Source organism: Dipodomys merriami, unplaced genomic scaffold (assembly GCF_024711535.1).
Source record: "Dipodomys merriami isolate MVZ:Mamm:240054 unplaced genomic scaffold, mDipMer1.0.p SCAF_3, whole genome shotgun sequence".
Classification (NCBI taxonomy): Eukaryota; Metazoa; Chordata; class Mammalia; order Rodentia; family Heteromyidae; genus Dipodomys; species Dipodomys merriami.
This window is the reverse complement of record NW_027204492.1, coordinates 56,800,625-56,823,199: the sequence shown is the minus strand read 5'-3', so window position 1 is coordinate 56,823,199 and position 22,575 is coordinate 56,800,625. Positions and strand designations below refer to the sequence as shown.

At 39.2% G+C, this 22,575-nt stretch overlaps 1 protein-coding gene across 1 annotated transcript in view; it reads right to left on the bottom strand.

Annotated features, from left to right (window-relative positions):
- Positions 1-21,861, bottom strand: part of Chm (CHM Rab escort protein) — a 190,803-nt gene extending 168,942 nt beyond the window's left edge. Inside the window, exon 1 of the mRNA XM_070040109.1 lies at positions 21,793-21,861. Within this exon, the coding sequence (XP_069896210.1) occupies positions 21,793-21,841 (49 nt within the window). The 5' untranslated portion in view covers positions 21,842-21,861. The remainder of the gene's footprint in view (positions 1-21,792) is intronic.
- Between the last annotated feature and the right edge of the window lie 714 nt (positions 21,862-22,575).

The window sequence follows — 22,575 nt, the reverse complement described above, 5'->3', positions numbered from 1 at the left end:
TTAGCATAACATCTCTCATTTCAATGGAGACTATTAAATCCCTTATATCAGTCATACAAAATAAAGCATGTTGGAAAATTTTCCGCAATACTGTAGAGCTACCATAACCACAAAACACTCAGATCTTGCATTCTTAGTACCTAGTAGAAAAGAAACAGCTCCGTGTTTGCATGAGTCTAAAGGTCACTAAGTATTGGGGATTTTAGGACAGGGAAAGGCTTTCTTCCTTGTATAAAAAGTAATATGCACATGGAAACAATTGACATAATCAATCTTTAAGCCAAAACCACATTAAACACAAGTTCCAGCTACCTTCTCACAGGAACTAGTTTCCCAGTGGCGAACACATTGTGGGTATATAATATGTAGCAAAAAGAAAGTTCTGACCAAATGTTTAAATATAAACATTCAATATGAATTATTGGAAATAAACCATAATAAAGTTTCAATTTTTGCTGTGAATATAATTGTAGAAAAATGAGAACTGCCATTATTCTAATGTCTTTTAAGACTACTTGAAGTTTTGGCTATACTTAAGTAAATGTCCTTGTTAATGAAATGTATTCATTATGATACTTAAGCCAATAAGCAACTTAGTTAAAAGAACAAAGAAATTCTTCTCCCGACACCAGGGGCTCAGGCTCAACAGATTGAGATCCAGAGGATCCAGAGGATCACAGTTCAAATCCATAATGGTCAGAAGACTGCAAGACTCCATCTCCAATTAACAAGCAAAATACTGAACTGAAGGGTTGGCTCAACTAAGCAAGCAAGCCAAACAAATATGGCCCTAAGTGCAACCCTGTTACAGAAAAAAAAATAGGACTTAGAAAGCACAACTACTGGGGCTGGGAAGGTGGCTCAGTGGTAGAGCGCTTGCCTTGCATGCCTGAGGCCCTGGGTTCAATTCCTCAGCACCACATAAGCAAAAAGAAAAAAGCCGGAAGTGGCGCTGTGGCTCAAGTTGTAGAGCACTAGCCTTGAGCTGAAGAGCTGAAGGACAGCACCCAGGCCCCACAACTGGACCCCCCCCCCAAAAAAAAGCACAACTACTTTATTTAGGATTAGTGCTCTTCTTAAGTATAAGAATAATAGTATTAACAACAACACTAAGCACCATAAGGTTTTATGCTTCACATCTTATTTTTCATATATTATTTATTTCTCATCATCTTCCTAGGTAATATTATCCATGTGACGCCATGCATTCAGACATATGGCCAATAGAAATAATTCAGTCTCTCCAATTCAAATTACCATAGTAATTCACTATCTCCAACTTGGACCTAAGTTTAAGAATGAGGATTTACAAGCAGTAAAAGCAACACAGTGAAATGTTCTGAATCAGAGGTAGACTTAGATCTTTTTATTTTTTGTTTAGTAACTAGCTATGCAAGCTTAGACAAGTCACAAGAGTTTTTTGAATATTGGTTTTTTCATCCTAAATAGGAATGTATCAATCATATAGGACTGCTGAGCTGTGAGAGCAAGGGTACTTGTCTTAGAAACCCTATCAACTCTCATTATTCTTCAGAAAGCTATTCTAGGAGCACTACCCTTCAACTAACACTACTCCAAACATTCCCCTCTTTTAAATAGATGCCACCACCGATGGTTAACAATAATACTGTTACTCTCCTCTATTTGGTGCCAAAAAGCTGATCTTTTAGGTAGGCAAAATCCGCATGTGGTTATTCCCATGCCTACAATCAAACTATCAGAAGTCTAGTTTGCTATGCTGACAAGGCAAAGCCAAGAACAGTTTTCATTGTTGAATACAATCTGGGTCAAAATTACACAAAAACAAAATGACTAGCATTTGTGTTTTGTTTTAATAATTCTATCCAGATAATGTCAAGTTTGTGAGATAGACTAGTCCAATATTACAAGCCTATTATCATGCTTAAAGTGATTAACAAACTCAGAATATAGTTAGCAATGACTTGTTGGGTCAAGACTTTGTATTTCTTCCATCATTCAATAAGCAGAGCTCTTAAACACAGGAAGCAGAGTAGATTCTGTACAGTTATTTGTTAAAGAAAGGGAAAGAACAAACAGGGAAGAGGGTGGGGGCAGAGAGACAGAGAACACTCTGGTAGATGGTGGGAGGGGGAGAAAGAAAAGAAAGATGCAGGTGACTCCAAATCTAATGGCCCAGTCGAATGGCCAAGAATTTAAGGAAGGATGAAAAGATGAAAAGGCTAAGTTACTGATTAGGTCTTTTAAGTTCTCACCTGAGGAGTGTAGAAAAAGAAAAAAGATCTTTCCATTTCCTGCAAATGGGGCGATGTCATTTTTTCTGATGGAGGCATAGAATTCCATTGTGTATATATACCACATTTTCTTGATTCATTCATCTACTGAGGGGCATCTGGGTTGGTTCCATATCTTAGCTATGGTAAATAATGCTGAAATAAACATAGTTGTGCTGGTAGCTTTAGTATAGACTTCTTTGTGATTGTTTGGATAAATGCCCAAAAGTGGTATTGCTGGGACATAGGAGAGCTCTATGTGGACTCTTTTGAGGAACCTCCATACTGCTTTCCAAAGTGGTCGAACAAGTTTAAACTCCCAACAATGCAGTAGGGTTCACTTTTGGCCACATCCCCTCCAGCATCTGTTGTTATTAGATTTCTTGTTAATAGCCATTCTAACTGGGTAGGTCCCATGGTTTCCCTTATTTGCAATAACTAATATATGTCCAGAACAAGCAGAAAGGTCAAAAGCTACATACATATGACCATATAAGATTGTGTTACGTGAAATGAACCCCAAGATAGGTAAACAAGTGTTTTTTTTCTTTCTTGCTATTGTTTTTTAATGTATTTATAATGTACTATGTGATATTTTTTGTTATTTTTGTATGTTCTTCCCCCATGGTATAACAACCCCTTTTGTCACTGTATGTGATTCTGGTGCCCTGCATCTTGTACATGCATTTTTCTAATCTGAGGAGGGGAAGAGAAATAACAAAATGCTTAAATAGGGATACAGGTTGACCCATTGTAATAATGAGATATACAAGACACTATGTTAAAAATGAACTTTACAACTTCGGGGGGCGGGGGTAGGGAGGATTTGAGGAGGTGGGAAGGGAAGGGATGGTAGGAGAAAAACAAAGGAGGAGTTAACAATGCTCAACAGGAAATGTACTCATTACCTTACTCATGTAACTGTAACCCTTCTGTACAGTAATTTTACAATAAAAAACATTTTAAGAAAGAAAAAGGAAAAAGGGAAGACCAAGACAGCATGCTTGGCATAGAAAGGAACATAGAAAGGAAAAACCAATAGGTGATGCTTTAAAAAGAAAACAAGAGTGTTCAGACTGCCTCATTATATCTTCAAGTCAGCTGTGTTGTGGTGGGGAATCAGCATTTCATTATATTTAATTATCAAGTACTAATGTATTATATGATTATACCACATTTTATTTATCCATTCTTCCATTTGTGGACATTGAAGTTGTTCTCACATCTTGACTACTGTGAACACTGCTGCTAAAACATAAAGCCAGTCACAGAAGAACAAATATTTACACCTAAACTAGGGCTGAAGGTGTGGCTCAAGTGGTAGATCACCAACTTTGAACAAAAAAAAAAGTCAAGTCAGAGCATAAAGGCTGGAAATAAATACATAAACACAAAAAAGTGAACCATTTCTGAATCATTACTCAAATTCACATAACATGTGTATGAGGCATTTACATGGAACATATATGGGCTTATAATCAGTTATACAGTCTCTCCTATGAGGACAAATCAGATGACTTTGAAAGAGATTACTGAGATCAGAGTCAAATCATAAGCATTAACTGGAAATATTTTTTGTAAAATATTGAGAATAAATGCACACGTAAATTTTTGCCAGTCCTGGGGCTTGAATTCAGGGCCTGGGCCCTGTCCCAGAGCTTCTTTTGCTCAAGGCTAGCACTTGAGCCACAGTGCCACTTCCAGCTTTTTCTGTTTCTGTGGTACTGAGGAATCAAACCCAAGGCTTCATGCATGCTAGGCAAACACACTATCACTAAGCCACATTCCCAGCACACAAGTAAAATATTTCTAACGGTAAAATAGGGCTAATAGGGCTGGGAAGGTGGCTCAGTGGTAGAGCGCTTGCCTTGCATGCCTGAGGCCCTGGGTTCAATTCCTCAGCACCACATAAGCAAAAAGAAAAAAGCCAGAAGTGGCGCTGTGGCTCAAGTGGTAGAGCGCTGGCCTTGAGCTGAAGAGCTGAGGGACAGCGCCCAGGCCCAGAGTTCAGGCCCCACAACCAGACCCCCTCCCAAAAAAAATAGGGCTAATAATACTCTCATAGAGATCTAAGGAGGAATATGACCAAAATGACAAGAAAACCTTATATAGTGCCTCCTACCATTGATAAATGCTAATTTTCTTCTCTCTTCCTCCAACTTCATCAATAAGATTAACTATTTGAAGGAGAAATATTTGAAGATTAATTATTTGAAGGCTATCACTAGTATTCCACTTACTTAAGTTCTCTTCAAAAACCTAAAACTTTAAATAATTCTAGAGCTTTTTTCTATATAAATACTGTAGAAGCTCACCAAGCATCTGATATGTAAACATTTCATGTCAAATATAATTGGCTGTCCAAAAGAACTTACTCTGCTATTGCAGCACAAGAATCATGTGATAATTCTGATAGTAAGGCTAATAATTTTGACATTTTAGTGAACACAGGTAAATAAGGGCTGAAAATAGCTTTTCATAACAGTTGTGATGGGAAGATAAGATTTGCTTTATCAAGCCCTTCTTTTTATTATTTATTTATCTTTATGGTCAAGGTGATGTGCAGAGGGGTTACAATTATATAAGTAAGGTAATACGTGCACTTCTTGTAGAACTTGTTACCCCTTCCCTCATTTTTCTCCCAGGCCTATGATAAAGTTAGAGGCTAGATAAAGTTAGAAGCTTATGTAATGTTACATGATTATACACTGCCATCTTGGATTTCAGGTTTCTGCCATTTTATGAAATTTGTCTGGTGCCACATGGCTCATACTGGTAATCCTAGCTACTAAGGAGGCTGAGATCTGAGGATCACTGTTCAAACAGCCTTGGCAGAAAAATCTGTGAGACTCTTAAGTTAACTACCCAAAAACAACCAAAGTGGAGCTATGTTTCAAATGATAGAGCATCATCAAAAAAGCTAGGGACAATGCCTAAGCCCTGAATTCAAGCCTCAGTACCCAACACAAAAAAATTACCTGTGTAGGTAAAATAAAGATGTTTCGTTACCAAATAAAGTAGGGTAAAATCAGAACCACGAAAGTAAGAAATTAATGATTTCAAGACTCACCAAATATGTTTTATACATATATGAGCATTATTCATTTTTCAAAAATCCCACTTTTATCTAAATCATTAATACAGAACTTCATTATTTCCAGCCATAAGATTTAGGTTAATTTTCCATGATGTATTCTTAAACTTGTCTTTGTATCTGAAATTGATTTTGCCTAACATATACTTACATAAGATAAACATAAACTAAAGTACTTACATCACTCCTAGCATATCAGAATAAATGTTTCCCCTGACAGGACTTTGATGACCTGGCAAAGCCCCAGTGCTTTCAGCCCAAATCATATGAAACCATAAATCACTATTTTATAGAACATTTCAAAATGGATTCTTGCTTTCCACCTTGAAAGTCATTTCATGTCTTATTTATAATTCGTGAAGACCAGAATGGAACAAAAATTACTACATGGAACTGGAAAATTTACAGTGACTATGTTTTTAAATAATAACATCTGTTTTTAGGAAAAGAAATAGCACTACTGGAAGAATGAACTTGTGACTACAACTAGCTTTTAGAGAACCACATCTTTTAGTTTACTACTTAACGCTACATAGAGACACTGTGCACTATCACAAAGTATAACATTAGGTACAGACCTGAATAGAGAGCAATGCACAGGTAATACCACATATCTGACTCTGGTTACAGCCATTCACATATATGAACATCACAGAATTGCACAGAAAGGTTGAAAGGTAGGTTGTAGTTTTGTTTATTACTTAAAATGCTACATATACAATTTCTATGTTGTCTCTTTTAGGGGCTACTTTTAAAGAAAAAAAGGGTTAAAAATGCCAGAGAATAAATCCTTGGAAACTCCAAGACTTACAAATGAAATAAATATTTCAAAAAATAAAAATTGTCTGTCTTTAGGAGGGTAAGTGGGACACATACATGGAGGGACAAAGAGTGAACAAATGCGGCAGTGGTACTCACAAGGTATTATGTTGAAAATGAACTATATAACTGTGGATGAGGAGAGGAGGGGAAAACTGGGAGAGAGCATGGAGGAAAAGGATGACATTGTCTAAAAAGAAATTCTCTTTACCTGACTTCTGTAACTGTAACCCCTTTGTATATCACCTTTATAACAAAAAAATTAAAACTTCAATCCCCCCCCAAAAAAATAAGCCAGGCATCAGTAGCACAGGCTTATGATCCTTGCCACTCAGAAGGCTAAGATCTGAGGGTTGTGGTCCAAAGTCAGCCCAGGAAGGAAAGTCTGTGAGACTCTTATGTCCACTAAACTACCAGACAAGCCAGAAGTGGAACTGTAGATCAAGTGGTAGAACACTAGTCTTAAGCAAAAGAAGCTCAGGGACACAACCCAGTACCTGAGTTCAAGCCCCAGGACCAGCACAAATAAAGGAAAATAAAATAAAAACAGAGCCAGGAGACAGTGGCTCGTACCTGTTATCCTAGCTACTCATTAGACTAACATCTGAGGATGGCAGTTTAAGGCTAGCCATAGCAGGAAAGTCCGTAAACTCATATTTCCAATTACCCACCAGAAAAATGGAAGCGGAGCTGTGGCTCAAAGTGGTAAAGCACTAGCTTTGAGCAAAAAGTACTCAGGGACAGCGCCCAGGCCCAGAGTTCAAGCACCAAGACTGACAAAAACAAATAAAAAAGAAATAAAAATTGGAAGTGATGACCTGGCTCAAGTAGAAAGAGCACCAGCCTTCAGCAAAAAAAAACGACAACTGAGAGGTCAATGTCATAAATTCAAGTCCCAATACCAGCACATGTACACACACACACACACACACACACACACACACACACACACACACACACACACACACACACACACACACACACACACACACACACACACACACACACACACACACACACACACACACACTAAATTAAGCTTAACTACTGAAGAGGCTGAGCCAGGCACTAGTGGCTCACACCTGTAATCCTAGCTACTCAGGAGACTGAAAGCTAAAGATCCCAGTGTAAACCTGCCCAGGCAAGAAGGTCCATGAAACTCTTATTATCTTCAATAAACTACTCAGAAACTACTCAGTGCTAGCCTTAAGCAAAAAAGCTCAGGGACAAGGGACGGGCCCTGAGATGAAGCCCCAGAACCAGCACACACAAACACACAAACACACAAACACACACATACAATACAAACATCAAGGGACTGAAATCTGAGGATCTTGGTTCAAAGGGAGCTGAGGCAGAAAAGTCCACAAGACTCTTATCTCCAATTAACAGCAAGTGAAGCTGTGGCTCAAGTGCCAGCCATGAGGGAAAGAGCCAAGCGAGATGGTGAGGCCTAGAGTTTAAGCCCTAGACAAGCACAAAAAAGAAAAGAAAATTTATTTTAATTCACACTGACTTGTCAAAAATATGGAGCATATTAATTAATATAACTTAAAACTGCATGGAGCTAACAAGGTGGTATGCACCTGTAATTCCAGCATGTAGAAAGCTGCAGCAGAAGGATAAGGAGTTCTAGTCCACCCTAGTCTACTGAGATTCTGTCAAAAAAAATCAAGGGCTGGAATGTATATGCAAAGTTAGATTTAAGTCAGTTTTCTCATGCTTGGAGTAATTTCTTAAGGTACTTGAATCAATTACCTTTTCTGAAAACTGTGAGAACAATAGATAACAGTGTATTCTTAAGGGCTGATGATGTAATAGTACAAAAGATAGTGCTTCTTTTTACTACTAAGCTAAATCATCTTCATATTACATTGTTATTCATTTATGTTATTTTATTTTCTACTTGTTTTCACTTCCCTTGTAGTAAGTATCTTTATTACTTAGTCCTAAGAGGTCTTTTGTGATTAAGTGTGTAAACATTTTGTTATGAATTGCAAATAAAATGTGTTTGCTTTAAAAAAAAAAATCAAGGGCTGGGATGTAGCTCGTGATAAAGAGCTTGCCTAGCATATACAAAGCCTTGGGTCCCATTCAAGGAATAAATCTATGAAATCTAATAGATTTTTTTCCCAATGAGAATACTGTTATTTATATATGCATGACATTTTTAGAATTTTAGAAAACCAAACTATCCACTCAGATACTAATGAGAAATTTGTTATTTTTTTAAAATGCCATATAATACAAGCTCTTGGAATGGCTACTACCAAGAGCAATTTCCCTATAGTCAGAGAATAGAACTGGCTTCTAGCTTTCAAGCTGTGACTGTGGGAAGGCACTTACTCCCTCTGAAATCCAGCTTCTGTGTAGAAATCTTTATTAGACAAAATAAAGATCTTCTAATAAATAACCCAAAGGTTTGTTTCGGGTCCTGAACAGTGAATGGCAATGCTAGTTCAACAACCTGGTCTCTTTTTTTGGACACATATCTTAAGTTGATTTTATATATGTGTGTGTGTGTGTGTGTGTGTGTGTGTGTGTGTGTGTGTGTGTGTGTGTGTGTGTGTGTGTGTGTGTGTGTGTGTGTGTGTGTGTGTGTATAATACTGCATAAAATATATATTAGAAAAATAGAATTCTGGGAATACAGTTCTATTTTTCTAATATAATATATATTAGCAGCAACCAAGTTGCTGAATATCTTGACCTTCCATAAAACAGTGGCTGAGCACTGGTGGCTCACACCTGTAGTCCTAGCTACTCAGGAGGCTGAGACTGAGAGGACAGTTCAAGACTGGCCTGGGCAGAAAAGTCCAAGAGATTCCATAGTCCATTAGTAAACAAAAAGTTAAGCTAGAGCTGTGGCTCAAGTGGTAAAGTGCCATCTAAACAAGTGAGCAAGTAAGCTAGCTAGCTAGCTAGCAAGATGAACACAAGGTCCTGAGTTCAAGTCCAAGTACTGGCACACAAAAATAAGAGGGTAATGAGGGTACCAAATACAAACAACTCAAGAACATCTACACAAAACTAGGGGATAAAATATCCTCAGCAACCTCATGATGTAAGTGGCTCAGCTCAAACCACCAGTAGCTTTAAGGACCACATGGTTTCAGAAAGTGTGCAACATGGAAGAAATGAAGAAACCTAAAAGCCAGAAAGCCTCAAAACTGCTATCATATACTCACTGGAAAGCCACTCTAAGAATAGTGGAAGAGGGGACTCAAATCCCTGGAAGTCCTAGGTGGGGGATGGAGGGGTGAGGACAAAGTAGGGGAGCACTCAGACCTTATGAAACTGACAATCCAAAGCCTCCTGGAAAAAATCCTTACCCTGAGGAGTGAATGCTAAGAATCTCCTCCAAATTCACCAATACAGAGAAAATAAGGTGAAAGAAAGAGAAGTCCAGACAACACTAGCAGAAGGTAACAACAAGCACACCTCAGATCCCAGGTTGCATGTTTAATTACATCATGAAGACAATAGAACTATCTTTTTTTATATACATTTTTATTGTAATAATAGTGTACCGAGGGGCTACAGTTACATGAGCAGAACAATCTTAAGTAGAGGAGTTAGAAAATCTATCCTGGTCTTCCCAATTAAATACATAGGGATAACACATTTCACTTAGAAATAAGGGACATACTGCCAGGGGCTGATGGCTCATACCTGTAATCCCAGCTACTGGGGACACTGAAAGATTATGGTTCTAAGCCAGCCTAGGCAAGAAAGTCTGTGAAACTCTTGTCTCAAATTAACTATCAAAAAGCAGTGAAACTGTGGCTCGGATGACAGACTGCTACTCTTGAGGGGAGAAAAAAGCTCAGAATAGCTCCCATGCCCAGAGTTTAAAACATAGAACTGGCACAATTTTAAGCATGAGGTTCTGATTTCGGTCCCCAACATTAAAAAAAAAAAAGATGTCACAAATTTGATGAAAGCTTTAACTTAATTGTGGTAACATGAGCTTAAAATTAATTAAGAAAAGGCCGGGCGCTGGTGGCTCACGCCTGTAATCCTAGCTACTCAGGAGGCTGAGCTCTGAGGATCGCGGTCCAAAGCCAGCCCGGGCAGGAGAGACCATGAGACTCCTATCTCCAATAAACCACCAGAAAACCGGAAGTGGCGCTGTAGCTCAAGTGGTAGAGCGCTCGCCTTGAGCTGAAGAGCTGAGGGACAGTACCCAGGCCCAGAGTTCAAGCCCCACGACCAACAAAAAAAAAAAAAAAAATTAATTAAGAAAAGGAAGTGGAGCTGTAGCTTAAAGTGGTAGAACACTAGCCTTGAGCAAAAATAGCTCAGGGACAGTGCCCTGGCCCTGAGTTCAAGCTCCACCACAACCCCCCCCCCCAAAAAAAAAGACAAGAAAAGAAAAAGAAATTAAGAAAATGGTAGAAATTCTGGAACATCATAAATCAGAAAAGCTCACAAGTTGGTGATTACAGAACAAGAACATTTCAAAAATCAAAACAAAAGAACACCTGATTTGGGAAAAGAAATGTTGGAATCTTTAAAGGTAAGATGATGTTCTGTGGTTTGTATCAAAATAATTTATGGTTGGAGGATAAATTGAGAAAGAAGTAGAAAATATTGAGAAAACAGAAGTGACAAGTGAAAGGGAAAGTATTGCACAGAGGATTATTTTATTCTTTTTTTTTTTTTTTTTGGTCATGGGGCTTGAACTCAGGGCCCGGGCACTGTCCTTGAGCTTTTTTGCTCAAGGCTAGAACTACCACTTAAAGCCACAGCCTCATTTCTGTTTTTCTGGAAGTTAATCAAAGATAGAGTCTCATAGAGAGTCAGGAGCTGGTGGCTCAGCCTGTAATCCTAATTACTCAGGAGACTGAGATCTGTGGTTCAAAGTCAGCCTGGGCAGGAAAGTCCATGAGACTCTTATCTCCAATTAACCACCAGAAAACCAGAAATGGCAAAGTTGCTCAAAGTGGTAGGGTGCTAGCCATGAGCAAAAAAGCTCAGGGATATCACCCAGGCCCTGAGTTCAAACCTCACAACCAACAACAACAACAACAACAACAAAAAAAAAAAAAAAAACAGAAAGCTAAGGATCATTTCTATGTCAATGTAAGACTGCATATTCCACCAGCCAGCCAGTCTCCATTGAGATATATGGGCTCTTCCATATGAACGAACACTTAGATTATTTTCAAATCTTATTAGCAGTAGCTTTAAATTAGATGACATGCATTTTCTTTCATTTTTACTACTATGCTAATAGGGCTCCTGCCGTTTAAATTCATTAAACTCTATCCAAAACAGAGCATCTCTGGAATAATTTTAATCTCAGACTTATCCATACTGAGCATCCAGCAATTTGACAATTATACTTTGGCTTTCCTACCTAACTAAATGCTTGTTCCCACAGCATTATCTGTTCAGGGTTTTTTCCCCTCATAAGCTACAATTTTCTGTATATGCTTCTCTATGTCTCCAATTTTGAGAGAAGTTTTCTCTATGACCTTAATTCTCTGACAAATATAAGAATTTTTAATGCTTTTCACTTCCTTCAGGTTTTTACTTGTTGATGCAACTGAGAGTATAGTTTCCTTATCAGGATATCTTTTATTTCCAGTATATTTTCTTTTTCACATATTACAAGTTAATCTGCAAGTTAATTGACAATGTATTCTTTTCATTCATTGGGTGTTTAAGGGTAAATTGATTGATTTGGGGGAAAAACAGATGTCACTATCCTCGTAGTTTTATCTTCATTGAATTATTTCCTAAGAATTAATTATCAGATCCAGACCTGCTGAGTGCAAGGCAATAAACCTATTTCCACTTCCTAGTTGAACTGTCATATCAGTTGGCCAGTGTACCAATACATGATTATCAGCATACCAAGTGAACAGGACTAATTGAAAATTAGTAATTATTTCTAAATTCTTTAGTTATTAGTGTAAGGTCTGCTCCTGGATGGCAAGCAGACTCCACCCTCCTCGCAGCAAAGTCTCTGCCCAGTACCTGCGTTACCTAGGCAACTGGCACACCTGGAAGAGGTCACATCTGCATCCACTGAGGTCACATCTGAATTTGATGTGGCCACACCTTCCTCTGCCCAGACCCTAGATAAGACCTAGCCCAGGCCCAGACGCGCTCTTTTTCTAGCTCTTTCCCAGCTCTTTCCCAGCTCTCTCTTTTTCCTCAGCTCTTTCCTTCTCAGCTCTTTCCCAGCTCTCTTAGCTCTTTTTCCCAGCTCTCTCTCTTTCCCTGCTCTCTTTCCCAGCTCTCTCTCTGTTTCCCACCTTTTTCCCAGCTCTTTCCCACCTCTTTTTCCAGCTCTCTCTCTTTCTCAGGTCTTTTCCAGGCCTTTCCCAGCCACGTGGAGTGCCAACATGGCCTGGTCCCAGCAGGTCTACTGAATAAACCTACCCCTTACCTGAATACCACGTGTGTGGTGCTGTTCTTACTTGGCTACCTCTTTTGAAAAAACCTAACAATTAAGATATTTTTTACTTGACACTCGATTACAGAAAAAAATGTTTCCCAATATTTTAGCTATTTCTATTTTCTTTTGTCTCATTTGCTTGCATATGCTATCTACTTTATCTGTAAAGATCTTTTTTATAGCAATTTAAAGAAACTCTTCATATGTAGTTAGTCCTTTGTTATAAGGTACAAATATTACCATCCAGGTTTTCTTTTCATTTTTAGTATACTGTTTTTCAGGAGCTACTTAATGTTTTACATGAAGCTCTTGGGATTTTTTGTGGTTCCTAACAGCTCCACGGAGGAGTCACCACTTCTCCTAAAGACAGCTGACCCATTTTATTCTCCCCACTTTCTGCTTTATGTTTCCCACTATAAAACACAGAACTCCTACAGATACTCAGAATATAAGAAGGAGAGAAAGTCCAAAAGAGGATCATACAAGAAAGCATAAAGGAGCTGTTTCTATCCATGGCTAGCTTGTTGGTTAAGATGGGGGAGGGTCCTCACTTTTTGTCCAGACTGGCCTGAAGCCTTTTTCCTCCATATCTCCACTTCAACAGATGTATAGCTAGCTTGAATTACTGGGCCACTATGCATGGCTATCCATCTATACATCCATTCATACATATATACATACATTTACCAGTCCTAGGGATTGAACTCAGGGCCTAAGTACTGACCTGGAGCTTTTTTTTTTTCTTTTTTTTTTTTTTCCCGCTGATCCTGAAGCTTGAACTCAGGGCCTGGGCTCTGTCCCTTGAGCCTCTTTGTGCTCAAGGATAGCGCTCTACCACTGGAGCCACAGTGCCACTCCAGCATTTTTTTTTTGAGAAATATATGTCTCATGGTGGCGGGGGGAGGGAGGCAGGGTTGGGAATGTGACTTAGTGATACAGTGCTTGCCTAGTATGCATGAGGTTCAATTCCTTAGTATCACATAAACAAAACCTAATAATAAAATTGTATTTTTTTATTTTTTCTCCCCCACCACCCCACTCCTCCCTACACTACCACCCCCAAGGTTGTAAAGTTCATTTATAATATACTGTGCTGTGGGTATCCTTGTTGCAATGGGTCATCCTGTGTCCTTGTTTCAGAGTCTTGTTATTCCCCTTCCCCTCCCCAGATTAGCCATATGTATATACAAGATGCAGGGTAAAATCAAGTACAGTGACAACAGGGGATATGCCATAGGGGAAAAAACATAGAAAGGAAACAACAACAAAAATAAAATCACATGGTACATTTAAAACAGTAACAATAAAGACAGACCTCTTGTGTCCATATCTTGGAGTTCATTTCACTTAGCATCATCTTATATGTCATATGCACATGGCTTTTGAGCTTTTCAGCTAATCTGATATGCTTATCCTATATGAATACTAATTATTGCAAATAAGGGAAACCATGGGACCTATGTTTCTTTGGGACTGGGTTACTTCACTTAATATGATTTTTTCCAAATCTTGCCATTTCCTAACGAATGGGTGGTGGTGTTCTTTCTGATGGAAGCATAGAATTCCATTGTACATATATACCACAATGAAATTATATTTTTTTAAAAATTCTCATGGTTCCTGCATGGGCTGGCTATGAACCATGATCCTCAGATCTCAGCTTCCTGAGAAACTCAGGTTGCAGACATGAGACACAGGTGCCTGGCTACCTCTGAGTCTCATTTGCTCATGGCTACCAGTCTACCACTTGAGCCACATATCCACTTCCAGCTTTTTGGTGGTTAATTGGAGATTAAAAGTCTCACAGGCCGGGTACCAGTGGCTCATGCCTGTAATTCTAGCTACTTAGGAGGCTAAGATCTGAGGATACCAGTTCAAATCCAGTAAAGTCCATTAGACTCTTATCACCAATTAACCACCAGAAAACCAGAAGTGATGCTGTGGCTTAAGTGGTAGAGCACTAGCCTTGAGCTGAAGAGCTCAGGGACAGCACCCATGCTTCTGAGTAGCTACAATTACTGGTACCTGATCTACTTTTGTTTTTGTTTTTGGTTTTTTTGGTTGTTTTTTTTTTTTTTTTTTTTTTTTTTTTTTTGGTTTTAGGAGAGGGCCCATGGAGAAAAAAAAGATATTCCCAAAGCTATCCTGTCAATCATGATGTAGCATAAATGCTGACTGTTGTTGAAAACTGTAGGAACAAAAAGAGCAGTCAATCAAAATAGAAGCTTCAGGGATGTGGGGTAGGTAGCTCAGTAGTAAGTGCTTATCTAGCACTTTCAAAGTGAGTTCTACCCCCAGCATAGAAAGGAAAACAAAGCTTCCCAGGAACAATGAGTCCCAACTTCAGCTACAACACTGTACCCAAAAGTAAAGAACACTACAATAGACACAAAAACCTTAACATTCCCAAAAATTATATCAGCGAGCAATTTTAATTCTTGAAACCAATGAGGAAATCCTATTGAACCACATTGTATTTTAAAATGTGGCTATAGTCTCTGGTCCCAAGTACTGCCAAGGCTTTAGTGGGTATGATTCTTCTGAAATAAATAAAACCAAATCATTTTGATCACTTTCAACTTTCAACTACAAGTTGATACAGATAACACAATACTTTCAATAAAGCCCTGACATGAAGCTACCATTGGCATCAGAATTTTAATGTCAACAGGAATACCACCCCACAAAGAACTGCCAACCACAAACCTAAGGCAAACTAATCTAATCCTGATAACGTGACGTATTTTTCCACTTTGAAGAATCAGTCCAACAAGCCAATCTCATATCTCATCCTTAGTCAGAGCAACTGCGATTCTACTGTTTGACCTGGATCAAATCTAACTGTGCCTCAGGCTCACCATTTGTAAAATGGATAGGAGATGGCATTTGCCACAGACAGGGTTATTGTGCTTACCAAATGACTTAATGAATTGGTCTGAACAAAAAAATAATGTGTGAGACTTCAGAAAAGAACAAGCACATGTTAGCACTTTTCTAAATGTGATAAAAACTAAATCAGCCAAGTAGTACACCATTACCAACTTAAGCTCCTAGTGAAATTCAATATGAGATGAAACACACATCAAGCATTATACTGACAAAACTGGGCTTGATTTCTTTTATTTGCAAGGTTTTTAACAGCTCTATATGAGAACATGCTTTAATAAATCAACGTATATGATAAATTATTCTCTTTTTAGCTGGGCACTGTGGCTCATGCCTGTCATCCTAGCTACTCAGAAGGCTGAGATCTGAGGATCGAGGTTCGAAGCCAGTTCAGACAGGAAAGCCTCTGAGACACTTATCTCCAAGTAACCACCAGAAAACCAGAATTGGAACTATGGCTCTAAGTGGTAAAGTGCTAGCCTCGAGCACAAAAGCCCACTAACAGCTCCCAAGCCCTGAGTTCAAGCCTCATGAACACCCAAAAAAATTATTCTCTTTTTAAACTATTCCTTAAGGAAATAATTAGAAAAGCAAAACGACAGTAAATTGACCATTCAAAAGACCATCAGTAGCTGGGCACGATAGTGTAAGTCTTATAATCCCAGCACTCTGAAAGCTGAGGAAGGAAGATCTCAAGTTCAAGGCCAGCTGGGCTACATAATGACAGTATGTCTAAAAAAAAAAAAAAACATATTTTGGCTGGGTGCCAATCCCTCAAGCCTGTAATCCTAGCTACTCAGAAGGCTGAGATCTGAGGATCACAGTTCAAAGCCAACCCAGGCAGGAAAGCCCGTGAAACTCTTATCTCCAATTAACCACCAGAAAACCGGAAGTGGTGCTGTGGCTCAAGTGGTAGAGCACTCACCTTGAGCTGAAGAGCCGAGGGATAGCGCCCAAGCCCAGAGTTCAAGCCCCACAACCAGAGGGGGGAAAAAACTGCCTGGCACCGGTGGCTCAGGACGATAATCCTGGCTGAGATTTGAGGATTAAGGTTCAAAGCAAGCCCAGGCAGGGAAAGTCTGTGAGACTTTTATTTCCAATAAACCACTCAGAAAACCAGAAGTGGCTCAAGTGGTAAAGTACTAGCCTTGAGCTAAAAAGCTAATGGACAGCACCTAGGCCCAGAGTTCAAGCTCCGTGACAGACCAAAAAAGAAAAATTATTGGCCACAGAAAGATGTTTCCAAAATATTTCCAGTCTCTCTATACAATATATTATAGACAGGGCCCTGACAGTGATTTTTTAGGCTACTGTGCATTTCAGGCTATTTACAAATAACAGGCACAACCTAACTTCTTAGCTAACAGACTGCACTACAACTGAGTAGCAGATGATTCAGAATGAGTAACAGGTCAATTATATGGAATTATAATTGTTTCTGTGCATTGGGATTTTATGTTAAACATGAGAATGTGAGGGTGAGCAGCCACATTTGATTTTAATTGCTATAGCCTGGGTAATCCAAAACATCCTGAGAACACTGGAAGAAATGAGAAAATGACAAGAGGCATGGGAGATGGAAATCAGGTTGCTGAGGGAACTCTGGTAACAGATGTGGCTCTATCAGTGGGATTGGCTCAAATTTATAATTTACAGCAAAGGAGCAGCAGCTCAGAAAGAGTCTTCTCCAGGCTTAGAAAAAACTCCCCTTACTTTTTCTAGGTACTAAGAAAAAAAGGAAAAAGGCTTAAATGCAGAGTATTTTTCAGAAGAGTAAAATTGGTAGATTTTTTTTTTTAGTTCCTTCAGTATTTGTTACAACTGAAAAGGAAATATTCCCATAGTACATCACAAGTAAAATGAATTAAAAATTTGTTCAAAACAAACAATAAAATAATGAAAGCTGGTGAACAAAACAAAAGCAAGAAAATCTGTAAGCCATCAGGTAAGAAATCTGATAGAAATCGCAGTAATAGACATACAAGGTCTTTCCAGCAAGCAGTCAGTGGAAGGAGGAAGATGAATCAGACACTTGAGTCCTTCCATTGCTCTCCATGGAAATCATGAGCCCTTCCTAGAAAGTATTCAGGCAGTAATAATAGTAATAAAAGCACCTCTGTGGGGCTTTATGGGCCATAAAAATCAACTCCATTTTCTAAGCACTTACTGAACATTTTATAGAAATTATTTCTTTCAATCTTCCATACAGCTCTGTGAAATTCAACCTATTTAGAAAGAGGTTGAACCTTAGACAGGTTAAACAATATGTGCAATGTGGCACAAGAGCCATAGATTCAAACCCAGCTTGTCTGTTTACAGGGCTAAATGATCAACCACTACATTATATTGCCCAAATAAGACACATGCATGTCAGGGCTGGGAAGTTGGCTCAGTGGTAGAGTGCTTCCTTGCATGCATGAGGCCCAGGGTTCGATTCCTCAGCACCACATAGGCAGAAACAAGCCAGAAGTGGTTCTGTGGCACTAGCCCTGAGCTGAAGAGCTGAGGGACAGCACCCAGGCAGAGTTCAGGCACCAGGATCGACCAAAAAAAAAAAAAAAAAAAAAGATACATGCATGTCAAAGTAATTGTAATAAATGGATGGCATAATATTGTTTGCACAAAGAATTTTTGAAATACCATTCCACTTTGTAAATCAACTGGTCAGTACTCCCTATACACATGTGTGTATAAATAAAACACATTCATCCTTACTACATGTACTGTATTGTACCTCCTTGTTTGAAATGCTATAATTCAGGTCAGTCACTGGTGGCTCACCCCTGTAATCCTAGCTACTCAGGAGAATGAGATCTGAGGACTGTGGTTTGAAGCCAGCACAAGCAGAAAGGTCCCTGAGATTATCTCCATTTAACTACTAAAAAAAAAAAAAAAAAAAAAAAAAAAAGCACAAAGTGGAGCTGTTGCTGAAGTAGTAGAGTGCAATAAAGCTCAAGGAGATTTCAAGCCCCAGGACAAGAGTGCATGTGTACACACAAATGCATGTGCGCACATGCGCACACGCGCACGCACACACACACACACACACACACACACACAGAGCTTAATTCATGTCATAACCCACAAACAAGTAGAGTTTTGCAATTTTCAAAAGGCCTGCTCTAAACAGTTGTATGGATATTTTGAAATACAAAGGGAAGGATATGTTAGTACTGTGATGTGAGAACCACACACATGCATCCTGAGAGATGATTAAATAAGACATAAATATAGGCATCCTGAGAGATGATTAAATAAGACATAAATATAGGCAATCACTATGTTAAGCCTGGCATAAATGGATATTTGTCAAATATTAGTCTTTACAATGCTTTCTGCAGCATCAGTATACTCCAAGGTTTAAAGAAATGAAGGTACTCTATTATCATAATTCATAATCAATGATTGAGCTACCTTCCAAGGTTAACAAACTTAACATTTCAATTCAAAACAGTCAAGCCTGGGCTGGGAAGGTGGCTCAGTGGTAGAGCGTTTGCCTTGCATGCCTAAGACCCTGGGTTCGACTCCTCAGCACCACATAAGCAAAAAGAAAAAAAAAGCCAGAAGTGGCGCTGTGGCTCAAGTGGTAGAGTGCTAGCCTTGAGCTGAAGAGCTGAGGGACAGCACCCAGGCCCAGAGTTAAGGCCCCACGACTGGACCCAAAAAAAAAAATCAAGCCAGGCACTGGTGGCTCATGCCACCATTAGCTAGGATTCTAGCTACTCATGAGGCTGAGATCTGAGGATGGAGGCTCAAAGCCAGCCCAGGCAAGAAAGTCCATCTCCAGTTAACCACCAGAAAAACAGAAGTGGTGCTCAAAGTGGTAGAGCACTAGCCTTGAGCTGAAGAGCTGAAGGACAGCGCTCAGGCCCCAGAGTTCAAGCCCCACAACTGATCAAAAAAAAAAACTTTATTTGAAATTTAACTTCACATATGTTATTCTTTGTTTTGTCAGTCATAGATTTTGAACTCAGGGTTTGGGTGCTGTCCCTGAGCTCTTTCCCTCAAGCCAGGGTTCTACCACTTGAGCCACAATACCACTTCTGGTTTTCTGGTGGTTATTTGAAGAGTCTAACTGACTTTCTTACTCGTGCTGGCTTTGAATTGCAATCCTCACATCTCAGCCTCCTGAGTTGTTAGGATTACAGGTATTAGCCACTGGTGCCTGGCTGCCTCAAAGAAGAAATCTAAAATGAGCCTTTTTTTCCAATTACAAGATTCTACCTGATACAATTTTCTGGATTATAGTATTTTCTGACTCTACCTCTAGTCTAAATGGATAGATATAACCAATATTTTGAGGTATACCAGAAAAAATATTTATAACAAGAATTGACAGTACTTAAAAACAAGAATTGGGCCGGGCGCTGGTGGCTCACACCTGTAATCCTAGCTACTCAGGAGGCTGAGATCTGAGGATCGCGGTTCAAAGCCAGCCCGGGCAGGAGAGACCGTGAGACTCCTATCTCCAATAAACCACCAGAAAACCGGAAGTGGCGCTGTAGCTCCAGTGGTAGAGCGCTCGCCTTGAGCTGAAGAGCTGAGGGACAGCGCTCAGGCCCAGAGTTCAAGCCCCACGACCGACAAAAAAAAAAACAAGAATTGGCACTCATCAATTAAAATGTGAAACTAAATAATAAAATCTACATTCAAATTTAAAATACAAGTTCCTACTTAAGAAAAAAGAAAGGTAAGTAGAATAAGAACTCAAGTACATTTTTTTAAATCTATAAAGCAGATGTGTGGGTTTTTGCAGTTTTAGGGTAAACTGAAAAAAAAGTAATTGTCTATTAGCTCTTTCAAGCTTTTATACAAAATCTGCTTATAGTAGCTTCAACCACGTTATCTACAGCAATGTAATTATTTTCAGACTGGGAATAAACTTGCACTTGGTGCTCTGTAAACAATTCCTGGGTATATCTAGAATATGAGTTTCTGGCTGGACAAAAGTACTTATAGGATATCTAATTTATCTTCCCATATTCAAAAAAAAAGGAAACCGGTATATTAAGTGTCAAGCCTTCCCAACTCATACAACTAATTAATAACCAAGAGAGGTCTAGAACCGTTTTCCTCTTATTTCCACAGATATGGGTCAACTCTGAGGATCAGATCTGATTTACTTTCTGGGAAGGAATAGGCCTTTAGAAATTTACCAGCCATGTGGTCATTGGCTAGATTTCCAAGCTCCCTTTTCCTCTTCTGCAAATATAAATACCAATTCTAACAATTTTGTGAGGATTATATCTGGCTTAACTGCCATTGATTAGGAAATAACAAGCATTTGAAAACTGGTAGCATTTTTTTTTTTTACTCCAATCCTGGAAACATGGCTGTTCCTCCTGTTTGGAAAGAGAAAGAAACTGATTTCATTAACCTAATGAACAGGGTCCCATCCACTGGAACTTCTCTGGTCCACTATATTACACAAACAGATACCACCACCCAATGCCCTCTTTCATTCTATCCAAAATTCATCTCTTAATATGTGAAAAAATATTGAACTGCTGCTAAATGACAGCACCCACGTGTTGTATGTTTAATTTGTCATCCAGAATTTGCAGGGGAAGGGGGAACTGGCACCACCCAAAATATGGAGAATAAATACAGGGCAAGATAGGTCACACAGCTGAACCAGAACTCAGGAGCTTGTTCTCAGCATGTTTAGGCATGAGTAGTAGAAACAAAATGCTTGCTTTCAGCATCATGAGGCAGGAATAATGATCACCTCAACAAAATACAGTTCCTTGGGCTTCTCAACACAAACACAAAAAAAAAAAGAGAAGAAAATTTCCTTTCCCTTGTAAATATTCACATAGGTAACAACTGAGCATCTTCTTATAAATTTATATATTAGGCTATATCCGAGCGTCACTGAACCCTAAGATCATATAAATATATGGGGGAAAACAAAGCTATGAAATGCCGACGGGGAAAAAAAAAACAACCATGGAGAATATCACCTTGAAATCACCAGAAGGAAACCATAATGTCATGCCAAAGTCGTCTCCACTGATTAAAATCTTGACCCTTCATTCTCATGACACTGCAGACCCACCTCCCTCTAAGGAAATCAAGAAGAATCACTGCCGCGACCAACCTCAGCAATCAGCAGCGACCCAGTCGAATCTTGGATCTAAAAACACCGTGTTTCAAAGCCCCTCCCTGGAGCTGCCAAGTCCGGCGCTGACTCCAGACTACCTCACTTCCTTTCGGTCCACCCTCCCGTGCTCGATCCTAGGCATTTCTCGCCAAGCCTAGTCAGTGACAGAAAAACTAGGAATAAGACAGACTTTGTTCGCGTTGTCTGAGGAATACCAGAGCCACACATACCCGTCCCCATTACGATCACATCAAACTCCGAAGGGAGATTATCCGCCATCTTGACAGGAAGCGTGTCATGTGACTATTGCCTGTTGGTATTTAAGCAATCCCCGAATTGAAGACAGAAAGAAAAGCAGTGCATTGTGGGTATTGTAGTTCTCAGGTGGAAGGTTCAGGTAGACACGATCGCATTGCATTTCCAATGTTTACAGAAATGCTGAACCTACTCTTTTTCCTGGCTGAGTGCAGTAGTTCAGTTTAGTCTAAAAATGTACGTACTTTTTACATGTCTGGCTGAGATGAATTTGGAAAGACTTAGGTACCCCTTGACAATGATGATACAACAACTGTTAGGATATATGTTACAGGGGAGGAAATTGAAAGGGGCTTGCTCTGGGAACAAAGGTTCCAGCCTGCAAAGCTCTTTACCCTAGAGGGTCTCATTTTGGCCTCCAAGCCATGAATAGGCACAGCCTTGTTTTCAAATTATGTTCCTTCTCCTTTTCATCTTTTATCTTCCCCTTGAGAAAAATTCTATTCTGGTACCCCCAGAATAGAATTCTTGCAGTGCTCATACTTCTAGTTAATTCAAACAGCCACTCTAACAATACATTTTTGCAAAATTAACATCGCTTTACAAGGGGGGGGTGAGCATTTAAAAGAATAATAGATGGCTTGGCAAATATGGTCATGTATATCTATAATCCCAGCATTCAGAAGGCAGAAACACAAGGACCATTAGTTCGAAGCCACTCTGGGCTAAAGAGCACGCCTTTGTTCCAAAGAATAATT